The sequence below is a fragment of the Morchella importuna genome (genome assembly GCF_003444635.1).
Source record: "Morchella importuna strain M04M26 chromosome Unknown Morimp01GS006, whole genome shotgun sequence".
In the NCBI taxonomy this organism is placed as follows: domain Eukaryota; kingdom Fungi; phylum Ascomycota; class Pezizomycetes; order Pezizales; family Morchellaceae; genus Morchella; species Morchella importuna.
The window spans coordinates 809,461-834,682 of NW_025763403.1; the positions used below are offsets into that span (position 1 = coordinate 809,461).

General features: G+C 43.7%; 5 protein-coding genes across 5 annotated transcripts; 1 reads left to right on the top strand and 4 right to left on the bottom strand.

Moving 5' to 3' along the window:
• Positions 1 to 1,496: 1,496 nt before the first annotated feature.
• LAJ45_03032 (uncharacterized protein) lies at positions 1,497 to 2,171 on the bottom strand (the record flags this gene model as incomplete). Its single annotated transcript, XM_046112621.1, has 1 exon — positions 1,497 to 2,171. One exon carries the CDS (start codon positions 2,169 to 2,171, stop codon positions 1,497 to 1,499), a length of 675 nt encoding a protein of 224 aa, XP_045974110.1.
• A 3,857-nt stretch (positions 2,172 to 6,028) lies between these two features.
• LAJ45_03033 (uncharacterized protein) lies at positions 6,029 to 6,778 on the bottom strand (the record flags this gene model as incomplete). Its single annotated transcript, XM_046112622.1, has 1 exon — positions 6,029 to 6,778. The coding sequence occupies one exon, from the start codon at positions 6,776 to 6,778 to the stop codon at positions 6,029 to 6,031; it is 750 nt and encodes a 249-aa protein (XP_045974111.1).
• A 1,614-nt stretch (positions 6,779 to 8,392) lies between these two features.
• LAJ45_03034 (uncharacterized protein) lies at positions 8,393 to 9,049 on the bottom strand (the record flags this gene model as incomplete). The annotated part of the gene is made up of 1 exon (XM_046112623.1): positions 8,393 to 9,049. The coding sequence occupies one exon, from the start codon at positions 9,047 to 9,049 to the stop codon at positions 8,393 to 8,395; it is 657 nt and encodes a 218-aa protein (XP_045974112.1).
• A 5,884-nt stretch (positions 9,050 to 14,933) lies between these two features.
• On the bottom strand, positions 14,934 to 15,566 carry LAJ45_03035 (uncharacterized protein; the record flags this gene model as incomplete). The annotated part of the gene is made up of 1 exon (XM_046112624.1): positions 14,934 to 15,566. One exon carries the CDS (start codon positions 15,564 to 15,566, stop codon positions 14,934 to 14,936), a length of 633 nt encoding a protein of 210 aa, XP_045974113.1.
• A 4,028-nt stretch (positions 15,567 to 19,594) lies between these two features.
• Positions 19,595 to 19,873, top strand: LAJ45_03036 (uncharacterized protein; the record flags this gene model as incomplete). Its single annotated transcript, XM_046112625.1, has 1 exon — positions 19,595 to 19,873. The coding sequence occupies one exon, from the start codon at positions 19,595 to 19,597 to the stop codon at positions 19,871 to 19,873; it is 279 nt and encodes a 92-aa protein (XP_045974114.1).
• Between the last annotated feature and the right edge of the window lie 5,349 nt (positions 19,874 to 25,222).

Genomic DNA, 25,222 nt, shown 5'->3' on the forward strand with positions numbered 1-25,222 from the left:
GGTGCCAGGATAGCACTAGCTGGCCATGGGTCTATCGACTACGCACACCAGGACGACGATAGCGGAGCCTACTTGAAAGGTGTGTGCGAAGACATATTTGAGAGGCTATCTAGACGGCCCGAGATTGATAACATTTGGTACCATGTTCGGATGTGCTAAGCTATAAGATCTATGTGCTAGTTATAAACTTTGCGAGTCAATCCTCTGTGGATATGTGTACGTAATTTCACAGTTTGAGGGTTTTAAATGCATATTACTGCATGTAAACATCCAAACACGTCCTTCCACTCTTAGGTTTTTCCCAGCATGTATCCCCCCACCTAAATTCTTCCCAGCATCTATCTCTCCTCCTAAACCTTCTATTTCATCCAAAACGGAGGCACTGGACAAAAGGTCAGCGGAGGAGCGGGTAGGGGAAGAAGACACATATACCTATGTTTCTATATCATTGGCTATCTCTTCTACCCAAGGGGGCCCTAACCTCAAATTGTTAGATCTATAATCTTTTGTGACCTTATATTTACTTAGCGACCAGAATATTAGGTGAAACAATAGGCTTCTCACTAGCATCGTCGAATCCTGGAATGATTGGATCTGCTTCTGTCATTATATCAAGTCAGGCCTGCTCATATCTTTTGAGCGCTTGAGAAAGAGTTTCGATTTCGCGCGCATGAGAAAGAATTTTTATTTCGCGATCACGGACAGGGTTTTGATGTGGTCTCGTCAGCTCGTGTCCCTGAAAGAGTGTTCCTAAACCTAGCTGGTTGGGGTCCTCTTGTGCTCCTAGAGCTGCTTAGTAGTCTACGATATTTAGGGAGAATCATAGATATCTTACTCGTACTATAGGTAGCATACGTATGACATTCTCTACGTAGCTCGGCTATGGCGCTCTTGACGCCCAGTGCTCACCCGAAAAAAAGAGTGTTTCACGAGAAGTCCTTAGGCTCACCTTCTCTTTTATTTGTTTAAAGGCTATTCATAGTCTCAACTGATTAGCAGAATCCACTTGTGCCCTAGAGGGGCTTAGTGCTCTGGAATAGCGCACGAAAATCAAAGATGTCTTACATGTAGAAAGATGAGGTTCTCCCTCCGCACTACAGTATGACGAGCCGAATATAGGGCCCCTATAAGGCACCCGGACCCCACCCATCTTGCTTGCTGCGCACCAACTTAATTCGTCTTGAAAGGCCGCCCCTATTCTCAACTGATTAGTAGAATCCTCCTATGCTCCTAGAGCTACATGTACATAGTGCTCTAGGGTATTAGAGGAAAGTGGTAGATGTCTTAATTAACCCCAGCATCCGCAGAATCTGCACAACATTCTGCACGTAGCGCGGCTAAGTCCACCCTATTTTTGCTCGCCACAACGAAATAGTTTTGAGTTCCCTAACACGAACAATCCTTCGTTCTACCCTCTCTCTCAATTGTTTCTGAAAGTCTGTTACTAGTCTCAAGTGATCAGAACTCTTCTTCTTTCCTTGGCGTACTTTGTGTTGCTAAATACTGGGGGTAAATAATGGTGGATTTTTCAACAAGACCCTCTGGAATTCTGTCCCAACTTTTTCAAGTTGTTTAATGATCTCCGTCAACACTGCCCGCCCCTTATAAGAGGCCGGTGACCAGTCCACTGGGGACGTCGTCCCTACGCCCCCAAATGGTGACCCACCCACATGGGACGTCGACCCTACGCCCGCAAGTTTACAACAGTAGTCCGGGTCGCATCGCATGATCGCCAATTGCTCCCTTAATCTTTCCAAGATAGTAAGAAGATACTTCGATCCACCATGACCAAGTATAAGCTCTATCATCTCTATAGCTGGCTGCGAGTGCAAGAGGTCAGTAGTTAAGTGTAGAGGGGTCATCCCTCCTATGCCTTCTGCATTAGCGTCAGCCCCAGCACGAAGCAGCAATAACGCGATTTCTTTTAGTCTATGGGAAACTGCAATACGCAATGGCGTCACTACGCCTAGCACGATTGATACCGTTGTTGCGCCCTTCTTGAGTAGAAGCTTTGCCGTATCTTCATGCTTTTTGACTAATGCCAAGGCAAGCGGCGTCCGTCCATATTTATCAGGAGAATTAATGTCTTGTCCAAGCTCCAGAAAAAACTCGATGATATTATCGTGACCCATGAACGCTGCATGATGCAGCGCTGTCATACCATCATCCATTGCAGAGAGGTTGCAATATCCATCCTCCTCAAGAAGCGCCTTGACCGAGCTTAGATGCCCTAAGAAGTAAAGGGGGCATCATACGTTCATGGGCATATACACGACAAAGACGAAACATCGTGTCATTGGTTGTAAACAAATTATTCGGCGTTTTGACCTCGCCCGAGTCAGGTAGCCACATAGTAAGCCCCTGGTAATAGGATAATGCATTCTTATTCCTCAGAAGCTTTAGGTATATCTCTGTTGATGACTTTTCACCACAAGCTTTGAGATGCCAATGAAAATAATTCAACAAGTACCGCTCGGGAAAGTTAGAGCTAGGAAGATCAGGGTCTGTGTGATAGCGGTAGTGATGGTAATAGTACTGAGAATGTAATTTGCGGGATGTTATAAACTATACTCGGTAGGGTTCATGGTGGTCGAAACAGAGATAAGTTACGAAGAAATCTACAATAATAAGATGCGGCTATAAAGTGAAGGAATGATGGAGGAGATATTCTTGAACAGAGTAATGGGCAAGTCTAACAGTGGCCGTGATTTCGTCTATAATCACAAGTCCACCGCAAACCTCGAGGATCATCGTATTATCTGGCATGTCACCCTCGCTCGGTTGGTTTCGATCATTGGGGCCCGTGGCTACGGCCATACGTAGCTCTTCAGATGTTAAGACTTCTGCCGCTGCTACAAGCCAGGATAAAATCCTTTTCGCAAGTCCCATCCGACTTCGATGTTGCCTCTGGATTATGTTTCCTACTACCCTGTCATACATCTCATGCAAAGGGTTTTCTGCTGGCGTAATTGTGTGCAACATTTTCAGTGCGTCATCAACTTCTCGTGCAGTCGTGTATTGGCAAAGATCATTGATGTGAAAATGAACCAAAAGAAACCTTGATAAAGGTACGATTAACAAAACCTCGGCTTAACTTAGAGTTGGGACTGCTATATATATACATACATCCCTTTGCATAAATCCACAAGTTTCAAGATGATATGCTCTCGGAGATCCCCTTGAATCAACGCCTTTGCATGGGAATTTTCATCAATAGTTTCTCCAATAAATTTTTTTATATCTTCTTCGTTAGCCGAAATCTCGATTTTTGCGGCATTTAGTTTCGTCAGACATTCGTGGATATCGCGAGGATATGGTCGACTAGTCACGAAAAGGCTAATATGCTTCATTTTTGCAAGACCATCAAAGAATGGAAGAAGCTCCTTTCGTTGAATTTCTCGTCGCATTCATCTAGTGCATCAAAGACGAGGAATACACGAGTAAAACTTTGTGATATGGAAGATAGGACCTGCTGTAGATTCTGAAAAGGTGGCTGCTTTTTTTCTGATATGAACTCGTCATACAGCTTTTCCGCTTCTGCAGGGAGTTTGGATCCTTTAACCTGGGTTAGAAGTTGTTTTATTAGACTCGATAGAGCTTGTATAGGATGTTGTTGCTCTTGTTCCTTGAAGTTGAAGTAGATGTATGCAACCCCATAATTTTCCACGGATGCACGTGACCCAAGTTCATCAATCACAAGAGAACTATCAAATGTCGAGAGTCAGCTGATCAGACAATTGTCACACGCGTGCGCAGTCAGGAATTACATACGCTATGAATGTCTTTCCTGCTCCCGCTTGTAGAAGCTATCGTGCTAGTATTTCAAAACGAAAAATATGATATTAATATTAATACGTACGTATGCCATGGCCCCACAATATTTGTGATTTCAACCTCTTGTCCACCCAAGCTTGGAAATATGGGTGCCGAGAAAACCATTTGCCCGTATATTTGTGGCGTCTTCCGCTTATCTCAGCATGTCTCCGATCCGTAGTAGGTGGGTATATTCCACCTTCTTTTCTCTCCTTATAGTCCCAATATTAATTCTTGGTAATATAATCTGGAAGTATATGGTCGAATGGATGTCGATAGGTTACAATATAAGTAAACTGAACCACCCAGCTTGAACGTACCTATACGAGATAACTCCTCCTGTTGTCTAGCACGCCTGATATCGACAAATTCCTTTTTCAAAGATTCCATGATATTGCCAACAGCTGTATTCGTATTCTCCGAGAATACCTTTATGGCGTGCGATAAACAGCTGTAATATCAATCTTAACAACTGGTAGCGTGATTGGAGATATTATATCGCTGCGCCTACTCACTATTGGTCTGCAGTCAAAGCAAGGTTGAATAGATTTTTATGTCTCTCGATCTGCAGGATCGCCTGGGTGGTCTCTTTTTCCATCAGTGGCCATTTCAGGCGGCGACGTAAAAGGCTGAAAGATTTCTTTTTCGTGTCCAGCTTTCCTAGAAGAGCACTCATCTCCCCCGAGCATACTCGGAAGCGACCATCAAGGGCCGAATAAGAGTTGGATGCGAGATATTCGGGACTTTCTTTTAGTTTCCGTGGGACAACTTCCAGAGATTTAATCTCGTCCCCAAGCTTCTTTGCCTCGCATTGGGCATTTTTTTACCGAACCAACATATCCATATGCCGCGCTTGCAACGAGTCCAGTGATCTGTACGAGGGCTGCTATGCGGATACAGCACCTATAATCTCGGCCATATCTTTCCGGGGGATTTGAAAAAAGAGTTACTTCTTCTGTGTTGTACTGACCCTTGATAACGGTCGTAGCTACTTGTAGGGACAGGCGAGCACAAGAGACGTACATACGAGGAAAGGCGTGGTTGCAATACCGCCAAAACTCGAGAAATTGGCTATGCATGCAAGATCAAAATTACTACTAATGCACACTTCTGAGGCTGATCTATTTAACCAATCGTTAAAGAGATAATCCCTGGCCGGAGATCAAGTTTTTGCGGTATGGAAATTCCACACACGAGCCACACGAAACCGGGAGGTTCGACCCGGACGTGGCTTGTTAAAATTTAGTATTGAACAAATGAATTTAGAAATCAATACTTTTGCTGACCCCTATTGTCTGGGTCCTTTTAAAACTAATCCTGCGAAAAGACTCCAACTCAAAATCCTACATAATTATCTTACCGGAAAATTGACAAAGGCTCAATCACATGTGTATGAATGTCTTGGCAATCACTGCATATCACTCAATATCCCGCTAAACCTGCTAAGCTTGGTTACTGATAATTTTTGATCGAGCAAGTTCTCCACTTGGCTTAGAGTACACCTTGATAGAATCAATATATATAGCAAGGCGGAGAACAGACTCTAGCTTTGGCCAAAATGGGCAACTTAGCTTCCTAACCTTCAGTTATTTGACAATTACCACAGAAATTTTAGGATAGGGGGATACACTATAGAATAGCATATATTTCAAGACGTAGGTCTGTTCAACAAGCTAGTTATATATGTAGCTTACAAATCCTGGGATTTGGCCGAATTTTGCCAAGACCCCATACAATTCGCGGTCTTGGCGCATTTTCTGACAACAACCGAACAGATACGTTCTCTGCTGACATCAGCTCTACAATTAATTATTTTTGAAATTTAAGACTGTCAAGTGATTCTCCTAAGAATCAAGTTGTATTCAACTAATCAAAAGTTATATCTTAAAACGGCGGATACTGGAGCTATCAGAAAAGTGCCAATTTCAGCGTTTTTTGGTATCGTTTTGCTTCGGGACGATGATATATATGTCACCTTATATACTAGTAGTGTGTCTCTACAAGGATAATAACGTCCATGTCGATATTTGGAAGAGGGCGGGGTTGACTGCGGATTATATTGAAGTAATATTTAAGAAAGTGGCTACACATTGTTCGAAAAATCATGTCTCAAACCCTAGTTAGAACGGGCATTTCAAAACCAAACACACCAAAGAAAATAGTAGACATTGGATTCACATATATATAGCTTATCCTGATCCAGTCTCTTAGGACCCTACTGCTCAATCCCAACCATCATACAATTCGCTAACAGCGTTTCATTCCTTGTAAAAACCGGCTCCGCCTCCTCCATCCACCACGCCTCCCCTTTCTCTTTCCTCAACCTTGCCGATGCCTCAGCCAGACACTGTGCACCAGCAATACTATCCGCCGAGATCTCCCACGTCCCCATCTGCCCATAGAACCTCAATATCGCGCCGACGTCGCGAGTCCCCGCCGCATTACCCATTGCCTTCAATGACTCCTCGAACTGCTTGTTATTCTCACAGAGCGCCACGGTCAGCACTTCCCACCCGCACCCACCATCCTTCTTATCACGCGCTAGGCTATTATTGTAGCCAAGAATCTCATTGACACTATCGTGTGCATGCGGCTTGATCATCTCAATCATTTCCTCCCTCGGGAGCGCAGCCTCCTCTTCATAGTTCTCCGAGATTGGAGGGAGAGCCGGGAGAGCGAGGTCCTGGCTATACGCCGCTTGCTCCAGCTTGTTGCAGAGCTCGCGGGTGACTGTGTACATAGTACGGAGAGCCTTGTCGCGCAGGGTGGCTTCGGTGGGCGGGAGCATGGCTGCGAGCTGGGCGAGATAGTTACACCCACCGCGGGTGGAAATGTAGTTGTTGAGTAGCCAGGTTGGGGGAAGGCGGTTGTCGATTGTGGGCTTTGAAGCTTCGGGGAGTGGGTTGGTTTGCGGGGATGCCACGGGTATGGTATGGTTTGAGGCGTTGAGAAGAGAGGTAGCCATTTTGTATGAGGTTTTTAGGGTGAGTGTTCTGGATATGTATGCTATAGGTGAGGATATCTATAATGATAGCTTAAGCCGAAGGGTAAGAGTTTCATTTATGGGAGTAGCCTTTTATACTCCCTCAGGTCGTTCTCTATGACAAGTTGATGTGCATCCGGAGGATTACAGGGTAATTCTCTTTGAACCGGCGTGCAAATTCCAAAAGCCCACAAAATACCGAGATCTCAAGTCGTTGTTAGAATCGTAAGTTCTTTCATTGCAAAGCTGAAGATAATCTAGCCACTAACCTGAACATCGAGCACCGGCCGTACCGGCGCCATTCGAACGAAGGCCAGTTCGTATAAAAACAAAAGAAAGACTCGCTGGCAGTAATCTCGAGATTTTGCGGGAATCGGATTTCAGTGTTTACTAATCTTGTGCCTTCAACTAAGATGTGAAGTTGGGCGCCGGGCGACTACCAATTATATTAGGTGGTGTGGTTATCATATTATTTAGTCGGTTGGCTGGGTGGGGAACATTGCTTGATGTGCAATTCGTGCTTTGAAATCAAGAGTTGCTGTTATAAATTTGCACATTTCTACATATGAATGTGTCGTAAAACATATATGTATCTGTGTCTCTATCACATTTATGATGAGTGCAACGCGGGGGAGATTTATAATCTTGCTAAAATTCACTAGGGCGTACAATCACTGGTGAAAAGATAAAGCTTTGAGCTTTAGGGTGCCTGGGATTTACCTGGGTGAGTTTTGAATCGTACTGGAGCTTCCATGGATTCCCCGCTTTTTCTTTTCTTTCCATGTAGATTCACACATACTTGTGTAACAAAACCGCATATATTTGCGAGGTCTCAATCTTTGTTGGAGCAGAAGTTTGGACCGCCCAATTTTCCTTTTCTGAATTGAGCAAGCATTTCGAGTATCTCGTGCTAGAATTTGATATTGCGATCTGTAGTTGAGCATGCAAGTCTTGTAATCCGTTCAATGAGACCTGAAAGTGATCGGTTTTAGATACTATTTTATTCAAACTGTAGTCTGTTTTGAAGGGTTTAACTAATCTTGCCCCCATACCGCAAAATCTCAGGAATAACGAATCGAACTGGACTGGAATATTGTGCTTCGGATTGGTCAAATGCTTGTTGAGCCTCAATCCGACAGACCTAAAGCGTAACTTTTGGTCGTTTTGACCAATGGGTAAGTGGTATTCCAGCCCAGTTCGATTCGTTATTCCTGAGATTCTGCGGTATCTGATCAATGGTGTTATTTACTTTTTCTCGTCATTGGCAAAATCCGAGCGTTAACGCCTATCTCTGTTCTGTTCTTGTTTCTGATGTCACAACTGCACTTTCGTTAACTTCCGTCATATTTTGCAACCAACAATTGAGAAGTAGCGGATAGTATTCTATTAAAATCCACCTACTCATGTGAACAAAAGGAAACCAGCCGCAAGGTGGCGAGGATCCTGGTGTACACACGAGAGGAATAGATATGTAGATTTAACGGATGATTACAAGAAAGAGTGAGTGAAGAACTCAAAAACAAGAAAGCCATTAGAACCCGGAATTGGCCACGAAAATGCTCTACGTGCTCGCCATATCCAATCAAAGGTTCGTGCTCATGTGACTGGAGAATTCCTCCAGTTAAGGATGTCAGTCGCGCCCACAGCATTCAGTCCAGATCCGGGGCCCTCCAAAAGCCCTCCGGTACATGCAGAAATAAGGTAATCCCCGGTGTATAAAGATTCTATCCTGGCGCGCAGTCTAAACTCTTCAGGTGTATAGGACCCGTAACCAAATTGACTAACAGACCCAGTACTATTGATGTTCCAAGGGCCACAGACACACCCCTCCTCGTGTCCGTTGAGGTCACCATACACGAAGTTCAAGGAGGGTGCAGCCTGTCGGGCAGCTTGCAAAGCTTTCAACATATTCACCCGCTGATCCTCAAGCTCCACCCTCGCCCTCCAGACAAATGTCATGGCCCCCAGTCTCCTCGAAAGGGCCTCCTTCATTCTCGATTTTCTATCTAACCAGTACCCTATATCACACGCCATATTGGCCCTCTCCTCCGTTGATAATCTCCTCTTCCAAGGCGGCCATGAGGATGGCTCGCAGGAAGGTGCATGAATGCGAAGATCACGATGCGCGATTGATCGCTGCACAGCAGTGAGCCTGTTCCGAATATTCACGCAGATATGAAGTAGTTGTGGGTCTGTGCCGTCGGGATCTATGACTATGTGGCTTGGGGTGCTATGGTATAGCTCGAGAGTCATTTTGTCGAGCTGAAGTACCAGTTTCCTGGTCTTGATTGCCCCCTGAATCTCCTCTTCTGGTATTAGTGTATAGATAGACGGACCAGGAACTGTTTTTTTGAAGAATCTTGGCCGATGTAAAAGAAATGGTGTTAGACTTCAAACGACGATAGCATGATATGCCGTGACTTGTACATACCGGTACCCCATTGGTGATTGTGTCGGTCTTCGAATTCTAGTATATACCGTAATTGAGTGGTTGAAACGAACGGCGTGTGCGGCGTCGATAGAAGGCGGTGAGCAGTAGGTTGGTGAATATAGGAGACCCTTAAGGTGGTGGGATCGTGTATTTGAAGTATAGTAATATGTAACGACTGTAGGTCCTAGAATTCGTATGTGTAGAAACGAAAGTATGAAAGTAAAGACTGACTTACATGTAGTTGTAATTGCTTGATTGACTGCAGAGAGAGTGCCAAAAGGATGGTATATATACCGAATCGGTTGATTAGACTCAGCGTGTGGTTTATGTATAATGACTGAGTACGTAACCAGAATATGACGTTATACTGACGAACATATACATCTAAATCTGTACAAATACTCTAGCTAGATCTCCTTGGCCAACTCTCATGATCCACGGAAAAGCCACATGTACACCCCACGTCCTACGATATAGATCCAGGAGAACAAGGAGCCAGCTCAGTATAAATATACACAAGATAATCCGCAGTCAGGGCTCGTCCTGCAGCACCGAAATTTAAGATCATGATATTCAACTCTATTTTTTTTGTGTGCTAGTGTTCTAGCAACCACTTTCAGTACTATTTGAGCTCTGGTAAAACTCCTAATATCATGGCCGCGATGCACAAAATTTAAGTTTACTGACGCAGGTTTTCGGGCTACCACAGAGTAATGATTACACGGTGTTGCGATCACCATATACTACGCAACGCCGTAAAATCTCATTTTCCTAATAAATTTGCCAAACATTACACAATATGCCACGATTTTCTCGGGAAAGATCCGGAACAGAGAATTTTTTATGTAACCGACCCCGCCATCTTGCAGGATTGCGATATCAGAACAACATATTTGCGAAACGCATTCTATATAGCTCCTATTATAATTTAATGCGACGACCGGCACTAAGATACTGAAAACATTACTGCTCCATTTATGATTACTATACTCGCAGTACTATAGGGCCTACAATGCTCAAACTGCAATCATTTGGCCTAGCTTAGATGCTATGCCACAGAACTAATATGCAAGCACTGAGTGATATTTCATGACGCAATCGCGCTGCTGTTTCTGTTGGCGCTTACATCGCAGAAAAGCGATAATGAGCAGGCAAATAGCCATCATAGGGCTTAGGAGCTACATACGAGTTTGCATTTATATAGTTTTTCTATCTAAGCTCCGCATCCGATTAATTGAGCAAAACGATCGAGATTAAGGCTGACACGGCATAAGGGATAATTGGTGGAGTTGTGTTAAACACCGGCTTAATCCCGATTATTTAGATGTTTGCACACTGAGCCCTATATCTCGGAGTACTCTGTTAACCAGACCACGATCCCCGCGAGCCGTACCTCCTATTGTCTTCCTAAAACAGAAAAAAAAAATTGGTTTCCATTTATTGTGGTGGCGTATCTATGTCGTCTACGCAAATGCCGCTACGCTATTATCTAAATACAATCAACTACGGCACTGTATGATTCAGAGATTCCCCTACTACAGTACCGAACTCGGTGTGGGATATCAAACTGGATCAACAATCAGCAAAACCAAGGCGGCCCGGCATGCGGCGCGAATCTTTTCGGAAACCGAAAGTCGATAAAGTTGTCTACAAATAGATATTTAGATATCGCTAAGCTCAACTAGCTGCTATATAAATTTATAGGTAGTAGCTATAGCTCTAGATCTGCTAGCTTATATACATTATAGCTACAGCTACGGCTCAGCTAGCTTATATCGCTATAGCTATAGCTCAGCTCAGCTACATGTAGCTAACTGATATCGGAAGTCTTTCTTCAATACTTCAGATATGAAAAGTATCAGACAATCCCCGCAATGACTTCTTCCCTAGGGGTGATTTATTAATGTTAGTCACTGTCGTTTATTCCTTTTCACGTACCTTTTTAGAAAATGGTATCTAATGTAACTTATAAGTGTAAAAAGACTAAAAGTAAAAGGGGAAATGTCGTATAAGTATTATTCAGCAGATCTATCAGTTGGGAGGCTACCTCCAAAACATATAAGAGTAGAAAAGAGATGTATCTATAGCGCTCGATTATTGGTTTGAGTCGTAGTAGAGATACTCTCTAGACATTAGGATTCATAACCCTAGCCCTGTTTTATTTTGAGCTTCGCCAAGAATATGGCTGATCGGTCTTAGCTCCGGGCCCACCTTTGAATGATTCTTCTCTTCTTATCTAGTAATGTGCAATCCTTGTCTATGCCGGTGAGAGAGCCCCTGTCTTTCGTACAGCCACTCTGCAAAAGCGATTTCGGAGTGAGACATTTCTCCATTATATATAACCGTGGCCGCGGTCACCAAAAATCCCCCACTTTCTCACTGACCAACTAATGGCGTTCGGAATTAATGAAGAATAAAGATTAATGGCTTATCTTTACTTATATATAATTTGAATATTAATATCAACATTACGGGTGCCACAGACTGCGCATTGACATTAAAACCAAATCACGAATACTTTTGTAGAGTGGCTGTACTAAGTAGCTTTTGCTGTACAGGCAAGGTTTCCAGTGGTAGAAACTGGTTGTGATAGAACACAAAATCGCACCGACTACTAGATCAAGGGACTCAACCTGTACTAACTGTACCCCCTATTTATCTTGACAGTTTGAACCGGTTTAACTGCTTGAACAGCGGTTCTATGTCTTGGCATACTCACTATGATAACTGTGCTAAAAACAGCTATTCACGCTCTCAAACGGGGTGTTCGAGCTTCGGAGTGACGTGTTCGAGCTCACGAACTGCGGTGTTCGAGCTCACGAACATGAGGTGTATAAACCGTTTAAACCGTTGGTATAACTGGTTTTGCAGATTTCTAAACTGTTCAAACTATTTATTGAGGGCGACAAGAACTGCACCAACTGTTAAGTTAAACGGTTCAGTTAAACCGGTTTGAACCATATAACCTGTAAACCACTAGAAACCTTATATACAGGTTTAAGGATTATCATGCAAAAAAAAGGTTCCGAAGATAGATAAGAAGTAGTTGGATCAGAAACATAACCTAGCCAGAGCGTATTAAGATCGATCTCTTTCAATATGGATATTAAGTCGATGAGTTGCGGGATTGCGACATGAAATATCACTCGAAAGGATAGTTCCCGCGCCTTTTTCTTTTTTGTTTAATTCATTAGTTCCTGCGCCTTGATGGCTAATAGTCTCATGAATCGCGCGCGCATACCAGTGATGATACTTGTTTAGTAACTTCTCTCTAGTTGCGCATTTGTGCTTCAAGGAATTCCTCGAGTACAAGAGTGCTCACGCCGCAAGACAACTAACACAGCATGTATTTTTCTAGGTGGGCCATGCACACTTATAGGCGCCGGGTTGATGAGTTCTAGCCTGTGTGTACACGTGCGAGAATTACATTTTTTCAGCTGAGGAAGGCCAAAATTTTAATATGGGAGATTTAGATGCAATATACGTATAGGTCACTGACATATATCCATGCAAGAGATCCCGTCGTACTCGCAAAGCCGGCGCCTTGGAATCCCTCCTTGTCGGTTTCCAGTGTCTCAGCGCCCCGGTATTTCCTGCGCGGAGATCATTACCCTCTCTGCCTATTTTGATGTCTCGGTTGATAACTTGTTGATTATCTCGATAGCTAGATTACCGGCTGCAGGCGTAGGGTAGACTCGACAAGCACTATAATAATGCCACCGACGGAAGACTCCATTAAGCGGAAGGTTTTGGATGTAGGCCCCGTGTTCGGAAAAGAAAATCTAGCCCTGCCATAAGGTACCGCAGGATTACTATATCCCTAAGTTATATATATTACCTCACATATGATTTCAGGCCGTTTAGGAAACAGTGACCGTAACCGATCTTATATTGATCTGCACTTATATTGGGCCATGGCCCAAAAGAATGCCACCGGAAGAGAACTTCCGGAAAAAGCTATATGAACTCTGGTATATAGTAGCGTCGTACTAAGTATTGTATAATCAATAGTACAACTATACATGTATACTTGAGTCAATGATCCTGCGTACTCAAAGCCTCATAAGATATTTGAGAAACGGTGGTGTTCTGTATGTATAGATAGAGGCGTTCTCGGCATCTGTATGACGCCTAGGCCCATCTACACTGTCTCTACCTACTTGGCAAACTCACGGCATTTCACTGTACCCTAGTCATGATCAGCTAGTAAATTCTGTTTCACACTCCTTATCCAAAGAATATCTGTAGTATGAGAACATATATACCGAATTCTTTTAATTTATCATCGATGATTGCTGGCATTAGATATCGTTCTAAGTTTTTGTTGGTGTATTTCCTGGACATCTAATGAATTCAATTAAAACCCACACGCTCACTATACAAAGTGGATCATCGAGATCTTTCTGTTCTACTCGCGACAGGCCTGAAGTACCCGAATATGCAGCCGCAAGTTTTTGGTGTATTTTTGACTTCTATACCAATGGAAATTGCAGATTAGGACGTACATTTCCGGGTACTTATTACCTACTGCGAGTATTTCTCTTAGGACCGTCTGCATGTAATATGTTAAAAGGGCTGTATCGTGGTAGCATATGCATTAGTCGTTAGTTCCTCCCTCGATTGAGCTCATACTAATCATGCGAGAGCCATACCTACCTCACCGGTATATCAACTTACAGATAGCAAAAAACATTTCCATATTGGTACTAGGTCTTATTTGAGTTTTCCACGGCGGACGATAGGATTGGAAATGTAAATCGGTGGGACCCATACCAGCAGAAACTTTCCCACGTGGCCGCCAAGATCCCATCTTACCAGTCAATTGAAGCACACATGTCGAATCAGTCCTTTTGGCCACATATCGTGTCTAAAATATCAACATTCAATATCAGAAGTGTTGGCATGTGTGGCGTGAGTTGTTTATCCAGCCAGTGCGGTACTTTAGTTGGTCTCAGGAGGTCAATGTTTCAACCAGTTACATATGTAGTTATACCTCTTGGCCTCAGAAGCTCCTGGTGGACGCTGGTTGGCATGGCGACGCCTATTCGCACCCCGCCGGCCGGCTATGCCATCGCCGTACGTATCCACCGCAATTGACACATCACCACAAACCATATCAAATCAGTATTGAGATTCTAAGCATAATGTGCCCTACATATAATCTTTCCCCTGGGATGAAACGGCGTCACCTCGTTAAGCTTTAGCGTAACCGCAGCGGCAAAGAGTTCAAGTAGGCAGAAAGAGCTAGAGATGTAGTCTAGGATTGGCGGCTAGATACTCTGTCCTGGGTACCCCAGTAAAACTCCAGGCAGCTATCTGGAGTTAGACACCTTTGCGTAGATATCCAATTTATGTCCGCCGGTGCACCTCGCGTAGCGAAAATTACAGCGGCAGCTAGCTGGGAACCCCCCGTAAGATATCATTGACAGGGGAGATATCAAAATTCCAAATATTGCCAGGTGTGGCTCAATTTTGAACTAGTCCAATCCTCTAATAATGAAGGTAAATCATCGTCTTTAGCGCTCCTGCGGTCAATCGAGAGCAGTCAGAACTTTGGTAGAATGGGTATCATTGAAATGTGAAAATTGGTACTCATGCGGATTCTCCAAAAACAGGAATCCGAAGATAAAGATGATATCTGCAATTTCCACTCAGCACACTAGCACATTGATTGTGCAGTAGGTTATAATTATGTACTTGCTAGACCTAATCAGCTGCCGGTATCCTCGTCTCGTCGCTACCAACTTTCCCGGTTGCATAGCCGCTCCCGCTTCCACGCACCTGGGCTTCATCTAGATATCGAAAGAACCATTCCCGCGCCCGGGTCCCAATCACACCCCTCACTTTCTTCTCTTCAGCTCCGATCTCCACCATTTTCTCCCACTCCTCCTCAATCACGTCGTTCTCTATCCACCTGACAAATTGCATTGTGCTACCCTTTCCTTGCTCCAGGAGCTCCATCTCACTCAGATACTCAATCCCCTGTTCAAACCGTGCCTCCGTGATCGCATGATCGACAAACACACTTGCAAGCTTCAATGCATCGGGGTCTTTCGGTGGGGTCGGCTTAATTCTGCTAACTACCTCAAACCTTTCTCCCTTTGTCTTGAAGTTCCACAACATGGTCCTATTTAGCGGCCAATCCTCGCCCTCGAATAGAATCATCGTCCACACCAGACCTTCGCCAGTTCCTGATATCTTTTTCCCCGCCGAGTCTATAAATGATGCGGCAAAGGGGCACTCATTCTCAACTTCTGCCGTGACCTCGTAAAGCCACTCGGAAACAGCTTTCGTGTCCTCGAAGAAATCAACCACCACATCCCATATCTTCCAATTCATAATGTTAAAGATACGCTCCTCCGGTAGACATACATCGGCGTATCGGCGCATATCAACCCACACCCCATCAATCCTGATATTAAATATGCAAAAGAACCTTGGAATCCTGTTTATTGCCACATTTCGGTAGATATCACGCCCGGCAACCTCCCCTGCAATCATAATTTCTGAAAACGGGGTATCGGCAGGCAAGGATGCTGACGAAGTGTAGATCCTCATAGCAGCCTCGACGAGAAAGTGGAGTGGACGATTCGAGAGCTGAGACGGTATGGGGCCTTTGTCTTGAGAGGTTACGACCCTGTTCCTGGATTGGAAGGTCGGGTTGTGTGTATCATTCTGCCTGAATATCTAGAGATAAATGTCAATTAATGCTAATTTTCCTGGCCTCTGTGTAGATAACAGGTGCTATCTGCATCCTACCGGGGCAAGAGCGGAAGTTTTACTCACGATTGTGGCGTTATAACCATGCAGTTTCAAGGTGCCCATAAAGCGTGCTCTAGAAGGAAACGGCAGTGGCTCGCCTTTTCGAGCTGCGTCTTTCAATGCCGGTACATGACGTTTTACAAAGTTCTCAAATGTTAGGGTGTGGGGATAAGGTGTATGAGCTGTTTGAGCACCACTTTTCTCACTTGTAGCTTGCTGGGTATTTGTAGTTTGCAGGGCGTGAGTTGTCATATCTACAGTGAATTTTTACAGCTGATATTATAGTTATATTCAATGATCCTAACTAGGATACAGCGAGAAACCTTGATATCTTTAATAATCATATCCATATGTTAGAATACTTCATGAAGAAATAGCAGTTCAAAATATACCTGATTTCTAACTTCAGACAAGCCCTAACCTCAGTAACTGGACTACCAGGCGCGTCTTAATTGATTGAGATATTGGTTAGTTAGGAGATTTGTTTCGATCTTTGAACTTGCAGGAATTTCGCCCAGGGAGGATCAATATTGTCGGGACCTAATATATTGTTATGACGTGACTCACCACTCTACTCTCTACCTCGTTCAATACGAGTACAGTACCTACTGTACCTACTTTGAGCCCGTTGTCTGAATTCCCGTAATATGACTCTTTTGAATCGGCTATGGAGTACAATCTGGGAAGAAAGTGCAGAACGAACAATCCCTGTCACTCCGCTAACTACGTGAAGTCAACAGAATCGTAATCGAAGATCTTCTCAGCCAGTAGAAAGCGAGCACATCGTCAAAAATCCAGGTGCTCCTCCAAAGAATATGCAAGCATCATCCCTCTAATGTTATTTAGTACCTTGCTAGTATGTACTGTGCGGCTCTGTTAAAGTGGCTGGTGTTTATGCCTAAGCGTCGTGAGTTGTGGTGGGGGTACATAACTTCTGCCATGTACCACCACTCTCTCTCGTCAGTTATGCACTCAGTCCCTTTCCCTAGAATACAGTACCTACCACTGTAATTAATCCAGGTCGGACCTTCCTGTGGGGGAACACCTGCAGAAATCGGAACAAGATCTAGATGTTTCACGGCGGGAAATTCCGGGGTTGCACGTAAAAAAGCGGCCTAGCTGATCGGATGTTACACACCAACGTTAGAGGTACACTACATGTAGTTCTCATACTTGCCGTGAATCTCAAATTCCATTTCTTTAATTCCCCGCGACTCAACCCCGTCATTCCGAACCCTAACTTCACTTTATATCAGTGTGCGGTAGTAATCTGAAAAAGTCCAAAACGGAGTAACTTTCCTATGGGCCGGCCCGTTTGAAACCGGTGGGGTGAATATTGCCAACCGAGCTCCATTGTAGGTCTTGTCCGAAGCTGGGCCATGGAGCCTTGAACAATTTTGCGGCCAGATCTATTTAACATCAAGTGATAAGAATATATGAATGAGTTGCTCCTGACCGACGGCACGCTGATTATCTATTATCTCCTCGCTTGTTATCTCTTCCTTCTTTGTTTTATGGTAGCTTTTGTGTTGCGCCTCTGATGAGCAGCACCCTATCGGTCGAGAAAATCGAGAGAGGAAGTTGAATGACAGATGAAGCGGCTCTACGTCCAACACAGTCTTATCTGTAGAAATATTTTTGAGAATTGAAAATCTGACGCCTTCTACCTGCTCTAAAGACTCAAAAAAGGCAGAAAAAGCGCACGGCCATTGAAATCGTGACAGGGTTGTATTTTTCCGCTCCCTGTCCCTTATATCGAATTGTCCTGCATGTTAGGCGTTACAACCTTCGGATCCCATGTGAAAAGTTGTCTTGAATAATTGCCATGAAACCGAGATAATGAGAAGGCCCATGATCATGATAGCCTGAGATCAAAGACAGCACTCAATGCTAAGTGATTCTCCCAGCCTTGAGAGAGAGTGCTCCCGGTTGAATTAGACTGACGTACTGATGGTGTACCTCCGATATTGAATGTACAAGTAAAATCTTCCGGCTCGTACACGCCATGAGCCGGTTATGCTGAGGGCTTTTACCATGTATATCAGTCGATATATCTACATGTATGTGTGTGTTATTTTTACTTCAAAGGAAATAAGAAAAAGCTTGAGTCTGCAATTGAGCCTATATCGGATCTCTCACTCGCTCAAAACTTTGTATGTGCACGGGCGAGTTGCCTACCATGGATTGGTTAGATTTTATGTACACGGAAAGGCGGATGGATTGAGCCAATATCTAATGTCTTGTTATGTGGATCTACCTCATATAGTGCCCTATAGAAAAAGACCAGACGAACACCTCTCGGCAGTGTAATATTGAGGCCAAGAAATGCATGTTGAATATGCTCAGTGGGTCTTTGCATAGGATGCTGACTAATTAACTTGACCAATTGACGGCCTCGCAGCTAGAATTATCCTAAAGTCTTAGGTGCCGACGATCCTTTTTAAAGATATATTCCAGGAAAGAGCCTCATCACTATAGTTTAGATCTTAGAAAGTTAAGCCCGCATTTAGAAACAGGTGCTATTGCTATCTCTATTAATACCGTTAATATATTACGTTTCGATTCCTCTAACGCAATCGTGTCTAACTGCAGCATTGCCAGCTTACCTAGGTACTGCTCTACCAGTATATGTCTCCATGTGGTTGATACAACGTAAATTATAGGAGGTGGTGGTTAGAGTAGATATGGGAGGGTGTCGTGGGGGTTTATCCGCACCGACGAACGCTAATCCTAGTGCAGTTGCGCTCTCTTGCACAACATTAACACTACCTTACCACTGTTAACCCTCAGGTCTAAAGTTTTTCCGTGACAGCTTTCTTTTTCTTTTCCAGGCCTCGGAAGTTCGGCGTTATTCTTTCACTTCTATGCATATGCCGTGCTATACCATGCCATTGATACAAGGTGAGGCGAGCAAAGAAAGACCCCTTGCAGACAGGTTCATTTCGAAATGTCCGCAGCAAGCCGTCACTCCGCCATGTATGTCGTCCATAGCATCGTAAGTTAGACACGGGAGGAAATCATATCAAATGAGGATTTCCTGGTTACCGTTTTGAGACTTAAGCGGAAGGCGGATATACGGGCCGTTAATCCCGCTCTTGCACGGTGCTACCTAGATCACTCTGGGCTATCGATGTGGCATTCGAAAGCTAAGTCAGTAATTATTATTATTTTTTGCGTCCTTATACCTAAGCTACTAGATATCTTGAAACGGTAACGTAACTATTTTGAGGTGGTCTCAGCTTTGAGCTTGCATTGGGTTTACTCTAGGATGAGCTGATTTAGCTTGAACCCGGACCCTTGGTGCTATGTTTTGTTTTTTGTAAAGATGTCGGTTTATAAATACTGTGTTTCTCGCTCTTTTCTGTCTATCTCAAAAATCATCCCATTAGCTATCATTCAATAAGTACTATTCTCAAAGTATCACGTCAGATCGACCAACATACAAGTTATTACCATTACTCTCCTTCTCGCATTCAATATCAATTGATTATCATTTAGGTAGATAATAGCCTTCAAAGTACACTTCATAGGTGATTTTACTTACCTTTCAATATAGATATCACACTCGGATTCTAAGCCCCGAACAAATTCATTTGTCCATCGAGATGTCTGTTCAAGGCGATGCCCAGCACTCCGAACGTCGCATGGAAGGCAATCGTCAACTTAATCTCCAGCTCGCCGCCGCTCGGGCCGGCACTGCCATTCCCCCAATTGATGCCTCTATCGTTCGAGAAGAAGCTTTCATCCAAGACAATTCCACCCCGGGCCCTGCGAATCCTATGGAGCGATATTTGCAGTTGGAACCCCAACAGGATGCATATGTTATCTATACAAGAACTGCTACACAGAATGAGTTGAAAGCACGTGGGATCTTTAGGAATTGACGATTTGTGCAAAAATGAGAGGGTTGTAAATACGTTTTGTGGAGGATGTTTAACTGTTTTTCGGTGTAAAGGGAAACGGAGTTCTTACATTTGTTTTTTCTTTCATTTTCTTTAGATTATCTGTGTTTCGAAACTTGTATGGGAAATGAAGTAGGGAGGATACTGTTACTCCATGCTAGGCCGTATCTTTACATCTACCAATTATTCTCGCAGCATGTTCATTCTAGTTTGTTCAAAGTCCTGATTCTCAAATGACGTAACTGAGTCAACAGAGTATCCTCCAATATGCGCATTTCTTGTAAGATATTTCCACAAGGTCCGCCTCTCGGATAAGCAATCGTAACCACTACGTTCGGATACACCACCTCAATTCAACCGGTATCGCGTATAGAAGGCCTTGTGGATTTTTGAACTATTGTCTGATGGAGCCCAATCCGTAGAATCACCGTACTAGGCGTTGTTATAGGCTGTACGACAACGGCAATACCTCTTGTGGAAGATCGGTGGAAAAAAGAAGAAAAAAAGGGATCGCTGGTTCGAGGGTAAAAATAGGAATTTCGGAAGGAGTTTATGGGCCGTTGTACCCTCGGCTTGAGTCGAAGTTACCATTGACAGGCTGCATCTGATATCGCTCCGGGAGACGTGGTCCAATCTCCCATATTTGAGGGACGGAGTAGCACTTCAATGCCTTAGGTATATGTAGCAACCCTAGATGATTATCGTATGAGCCATGGTGCTGGAAAGACGGGAAGTAGATTGAAGTAAGAACACTAAGCTCTTATCACTAGATTTATGCATGAATACGAAGGAATGTCGGGAAACATACGCTGTATAGAAGGCGAAATGTTTCCATGCCAAACAAAAAGGGAGCAAGGTTTAGGGTGTGTACGCTGAGAAAATGGCGATCAGGGGCTATCGCCGGAAAATAAAAATTAGCCTGCTTCAGAAATACATCCAGGGATCATCTGTCGGCCGGCGGGTAGGCGGGCGCAACTGGGGGCCAAAGATTAATAGCATCGGGATCTATATGCGCTTTTAGTATCGAATAATAGGGGTTTGATACTAAGAATTTCTTTGAGACCTGCAAATAAGCATCAATATGGACCTCTTGTTCAATCTATCCGGTAATTTTCGTACGTGACCGCCCGACTTTTTGCGACCAAAAACTAAGTGTACATAGCATGGAGCCATTCTTACATAAAATCAGGAGCGTCCCAGGTCTCAAGACATAATGCACGAGATTTTCATATCCCATTTTATCGTTACGCTAGTTAGGCTAACCTAAGAATTTTAGGATACCGTGTCCAGTACGTATATATTCTCATCATCTTGTATATAGCTCCTGCTATAGTATTGATAATCCTATTTCTAGGACACGTTTTTTTGAATACGTTAGACCGTTCGAGGATAAGAACTTAATGATTTTCATTATACGCGAGGCGCTTCTATATGTGTATACGTAATATGTATACAACTCGGTCAAAAGGGATCCCCAGATATATCATACTTCAAATGAAATTATTTTTTCGTTTCAGGGTAATTGGAGGATTTGGAGATTCGTCATCGCCAGTGCATGCGGAAAACAAATAACTCCATGAAAATGTACTATAATGCCGAACCGTGCGACACCGACGTAAGACAGTGATATATAATATGAACGGCCGTTTTCGTTAATAACACCATTCGCACGATACTCATGAGGTATCACTCGGGTGCCTAGTTCGCGGTGCCAACGATGCTTCAAGTGGTAAGCCTCAAATAGGAGATAGGCTTAAATTATGGGCCGGTCTAACACCCAAGTATATTTGGTTGTTGAAGAATTGCGCCAAGCCTAGTTCTCTATTCTGAATGAGATAACGACCGCTTCATTCGGCATCATTTGGTATCGTGACTTTCTCACTGTTTGTTTTCTTTTTCTTCTTCTTGTGACACTTGGATGTTGCACGTAGCATCTCGGAATTGTAGCCGAAGCAGTATTTGCTTTTTGTTATCGGGGTGTGTCGGAATTAGCGAGAATGCCAAGAATTAGTGGATTTAACAAATCCGGAGTGAAATATGACATTGATGCTTTGATATAATTGAATGTAGCCAAAATTTTGATATATTGAGAGGTAAAAATCTCTCCATAACTTTGGAGAATCGAACCCGTTGAGCTTGGGTAAATTAGTCGGATGACCAATTGTGTAGATAGCTCTTGTTACTTATGCTAAACGCTGCCCACCGTGTATATCGATATCATGTAGGCTTGCTCGACGTGTTTGTATTTCCAGCCTCACATTAGCTGCCATTTTCCAATACCACGCGTCACACAACCCCGCGATTTAAACAATGATGTCTAGTAAGCTCCCTACCTCTAATATTTCAGCCCCTGCTCTGTTCATCGATCCCGTGCGCAGGGCTAGCTACCGTAGCCCTACAGCCCAGGCGGCTTTTCGGTCCGGTAGAACGGCCCCAATCCATTGACACAAGTTATCCTAGTAGTGTTTGTGCGGCTAACCCAGGAAATTCTGTTTTGAAGTTGATGCGATCCCAAAACCCCCTTGGATGTCTCAGAAGGTGGCCGGGAATGTGGCCTCGGAATTTGGGTATGGCCATATGTTTGGGGTGAGGTTGGGATAGTAGTGGAGCAACTGCTGCAAGCACTTGATCAGTTAGAGAAAAACCTTTTTCTAGACGGCAGTTTTCAATTGGTTGAAACATTGAGGCGATTGTGATCGATCAAACCTTCATGATCAGTCATCGAAGGTTCTAGACTCACACCACACCCCCAACCGCCGGATGGGAGCAAGGACTGTCATCAGTATTTTGGCCTGTTCGAGGGATGGAAGAGGAGTCTTGGTCTTGGGGTGCATAGTAAGTTGTTTAGTGCCAAGTGTAGAAAGACATCAATGTTAGCTGAGGCTTGTGATGTTATGGGGCACTGACGCGATGGGTTATGCAAGAACACGCCGTAACCCCCCAACACTACATGTATAAAAAAGCCAAGAGTCGCAAACAACCCCTGTTCAGCCCTACGGACCGGCCCCCAAAGCGCAATTTATCCTCTCCGGTCGAGGACACCTGCACCCCAACCTCAACATCTCAACATTCACAACACACAAAATAATTTGGGCTCTAGAGCTCGAGTTTCCTCTTGTTTCTACAATTGCACGTAAGTAGGACCAGATTGTTCTCATCTTTCCTGGTTGCACGAAAATTCTTAGATGGAGATCGCTGACTATTAACTGAGAGTTAAGAGTCAAGATATCACTGCTGATTAACATAGGTGACTTGTGCCTTAACATATCCATTAATGGTATATTATTATTGGTCGGAAGTTTTGCTCCGTTTACAGGCTTCCCTTACCATATGCACACCAAAGGCGTATCTTTTCTTTCATATACAGCTGTATACTAACTCCAGAAACATACTTCTTCTGTATCAGCATTAGTGTTACTAAACCAGGAGGTGGGGGGGATCTCTCTGCAACTCCGAGTGCTTCAAGAGAGTAAGCAACACTGGCAGGCTACACTCGATCTTTGTTGGGAAGAGAGCATTGTCGAGACCGAAATATTCCCCCTTGAATAACAGGAACCACTATGTTAATCAATACACATGTGCCTTGAAGTTCGACCCTTGCCTCACTTGACACACAAAAGGTGGCCTAACTTCAAGAACTCGAAAGCCAGGAGATGCGAAGGGCAACTAAATGTGAAGAATAACCTCCCTTTTAATTACCGGCAGCGCAATCTTCCGATTCATGAGCACCATTCAAGGTGACCAGGCCTCGGACTCCAGCCCTACCAACCCTCCTCCGAGCACCACCGAACAGCTATAGATATCACAATAACAAACGCTCCGGTATTTCCCAATCTTATCACCTCTAGCTATCTGTCAGGTGTACGATACTTAAACAGATAAACAAACTACATGTGGGTATTAAAATACTAACACATATCCAATCGGGCTTCTCGTCAGCTCTCTTATGTCCTCTCCTTAGAGCCCTGATAGTCTTAGCACAGTTGAGATTTCAAAAATGGATAAAGCAAATAGTGTATGGTACGAGCTGTTCGAGACGAGTCTGACCCGGAGCTCGAGCTGGATCGGACTGTGCGAACGAAGACTTGGGATGTTCAAACTCTGGAGCTCTCATTAAAATAGCTAAAAAAAAAAAAAGAAAATGGTCATCGCGATATACTTCTCACTTTTAAGGACGAACTCAGAGGATCTATTTTCGTTATATTATTCAATTTTGCCATCATCAATCCATTACCAATAGTCCAAAAGCACAGGCCTAAGCTCGAGTCCTCAATACCAGCTCAAGCTGGCTTGGGCTCGTGAGAAGGGGGTTTGAGGTGTTCGAGTCCAAAGCTCGAGCCCAAAATTCGAGCCAGCTCGTCTCATGCCCAATACTAAAAGCAATTCTGTCTTAAATGACACCCCCCTCGCTGTCAACCACCGCATAATGGCGCCTTTTTTTGTTGGCTGTGGTTACCGTTAACTACACAGGCATGGAGTTAAGTGATTTTGAAACGAAACAATATGTTCTGATCTGGATAGTAAAGCCACGCGCTCTAGAAGAAAAGCCTCCCCGATAAATCTCTACATATCCTACTTAGCGATCCACAGAAGTCGCTACCTTCATGGATGTTTGTATAGCGTCGAATACATACAAGCTGGAGGCTCTAAATTGTGTATATATATCAAATATAAGATTTTACCCCCTTAACAATCAATACGCCCCGTCCACCGGCACTATTCTGTAATCTACGTTCGACCTTATTGAAGAGAATGTATTTATACTATAAGACTTCCAATGAGCGCGTAGAAGCAGTATCATATTTTGAATGAAGCCGTGGGACATCGCGCCGGGCACCAAGAAGAGAATCCAGGAACACTGTCTCTACATATAGCGGAGGAGCTATAATTCGTTATATTTACAAACCTGAACTCGGAAAATCAATGATAACAATAGATTAGTACAAGTGCAGTGCGACGCTGTAGTCAGGGAATGGAATACCTATTCCGACTTGAATATCTGTTTGTCCACATAGATTAGCTAAAGCTTAGGAAAGGAATAGAAATATTGTCTAATCTATTTACGTTAATCGTTAAAATCTCTGGCATGAGTATGTAACTGTAGCTGTATTATACTAGTTCCTATTTCTAAATAAAGTACTCACATTCCGAGAGTTCGAAGCTGATATATGAGTGTATATAGCAGTTAATTCTAGGTGTGAGTGTTTGTCCATCCATGTTAGCTCCCTTCCCGGAATTTCTTTATCTCGGGAGTAATTCTTTGTCTAAACGGTATGTAGCTCTAACTAATAGAAAGCTTCGTGATTACAATGAGGAAGCTTAGTATTTAGA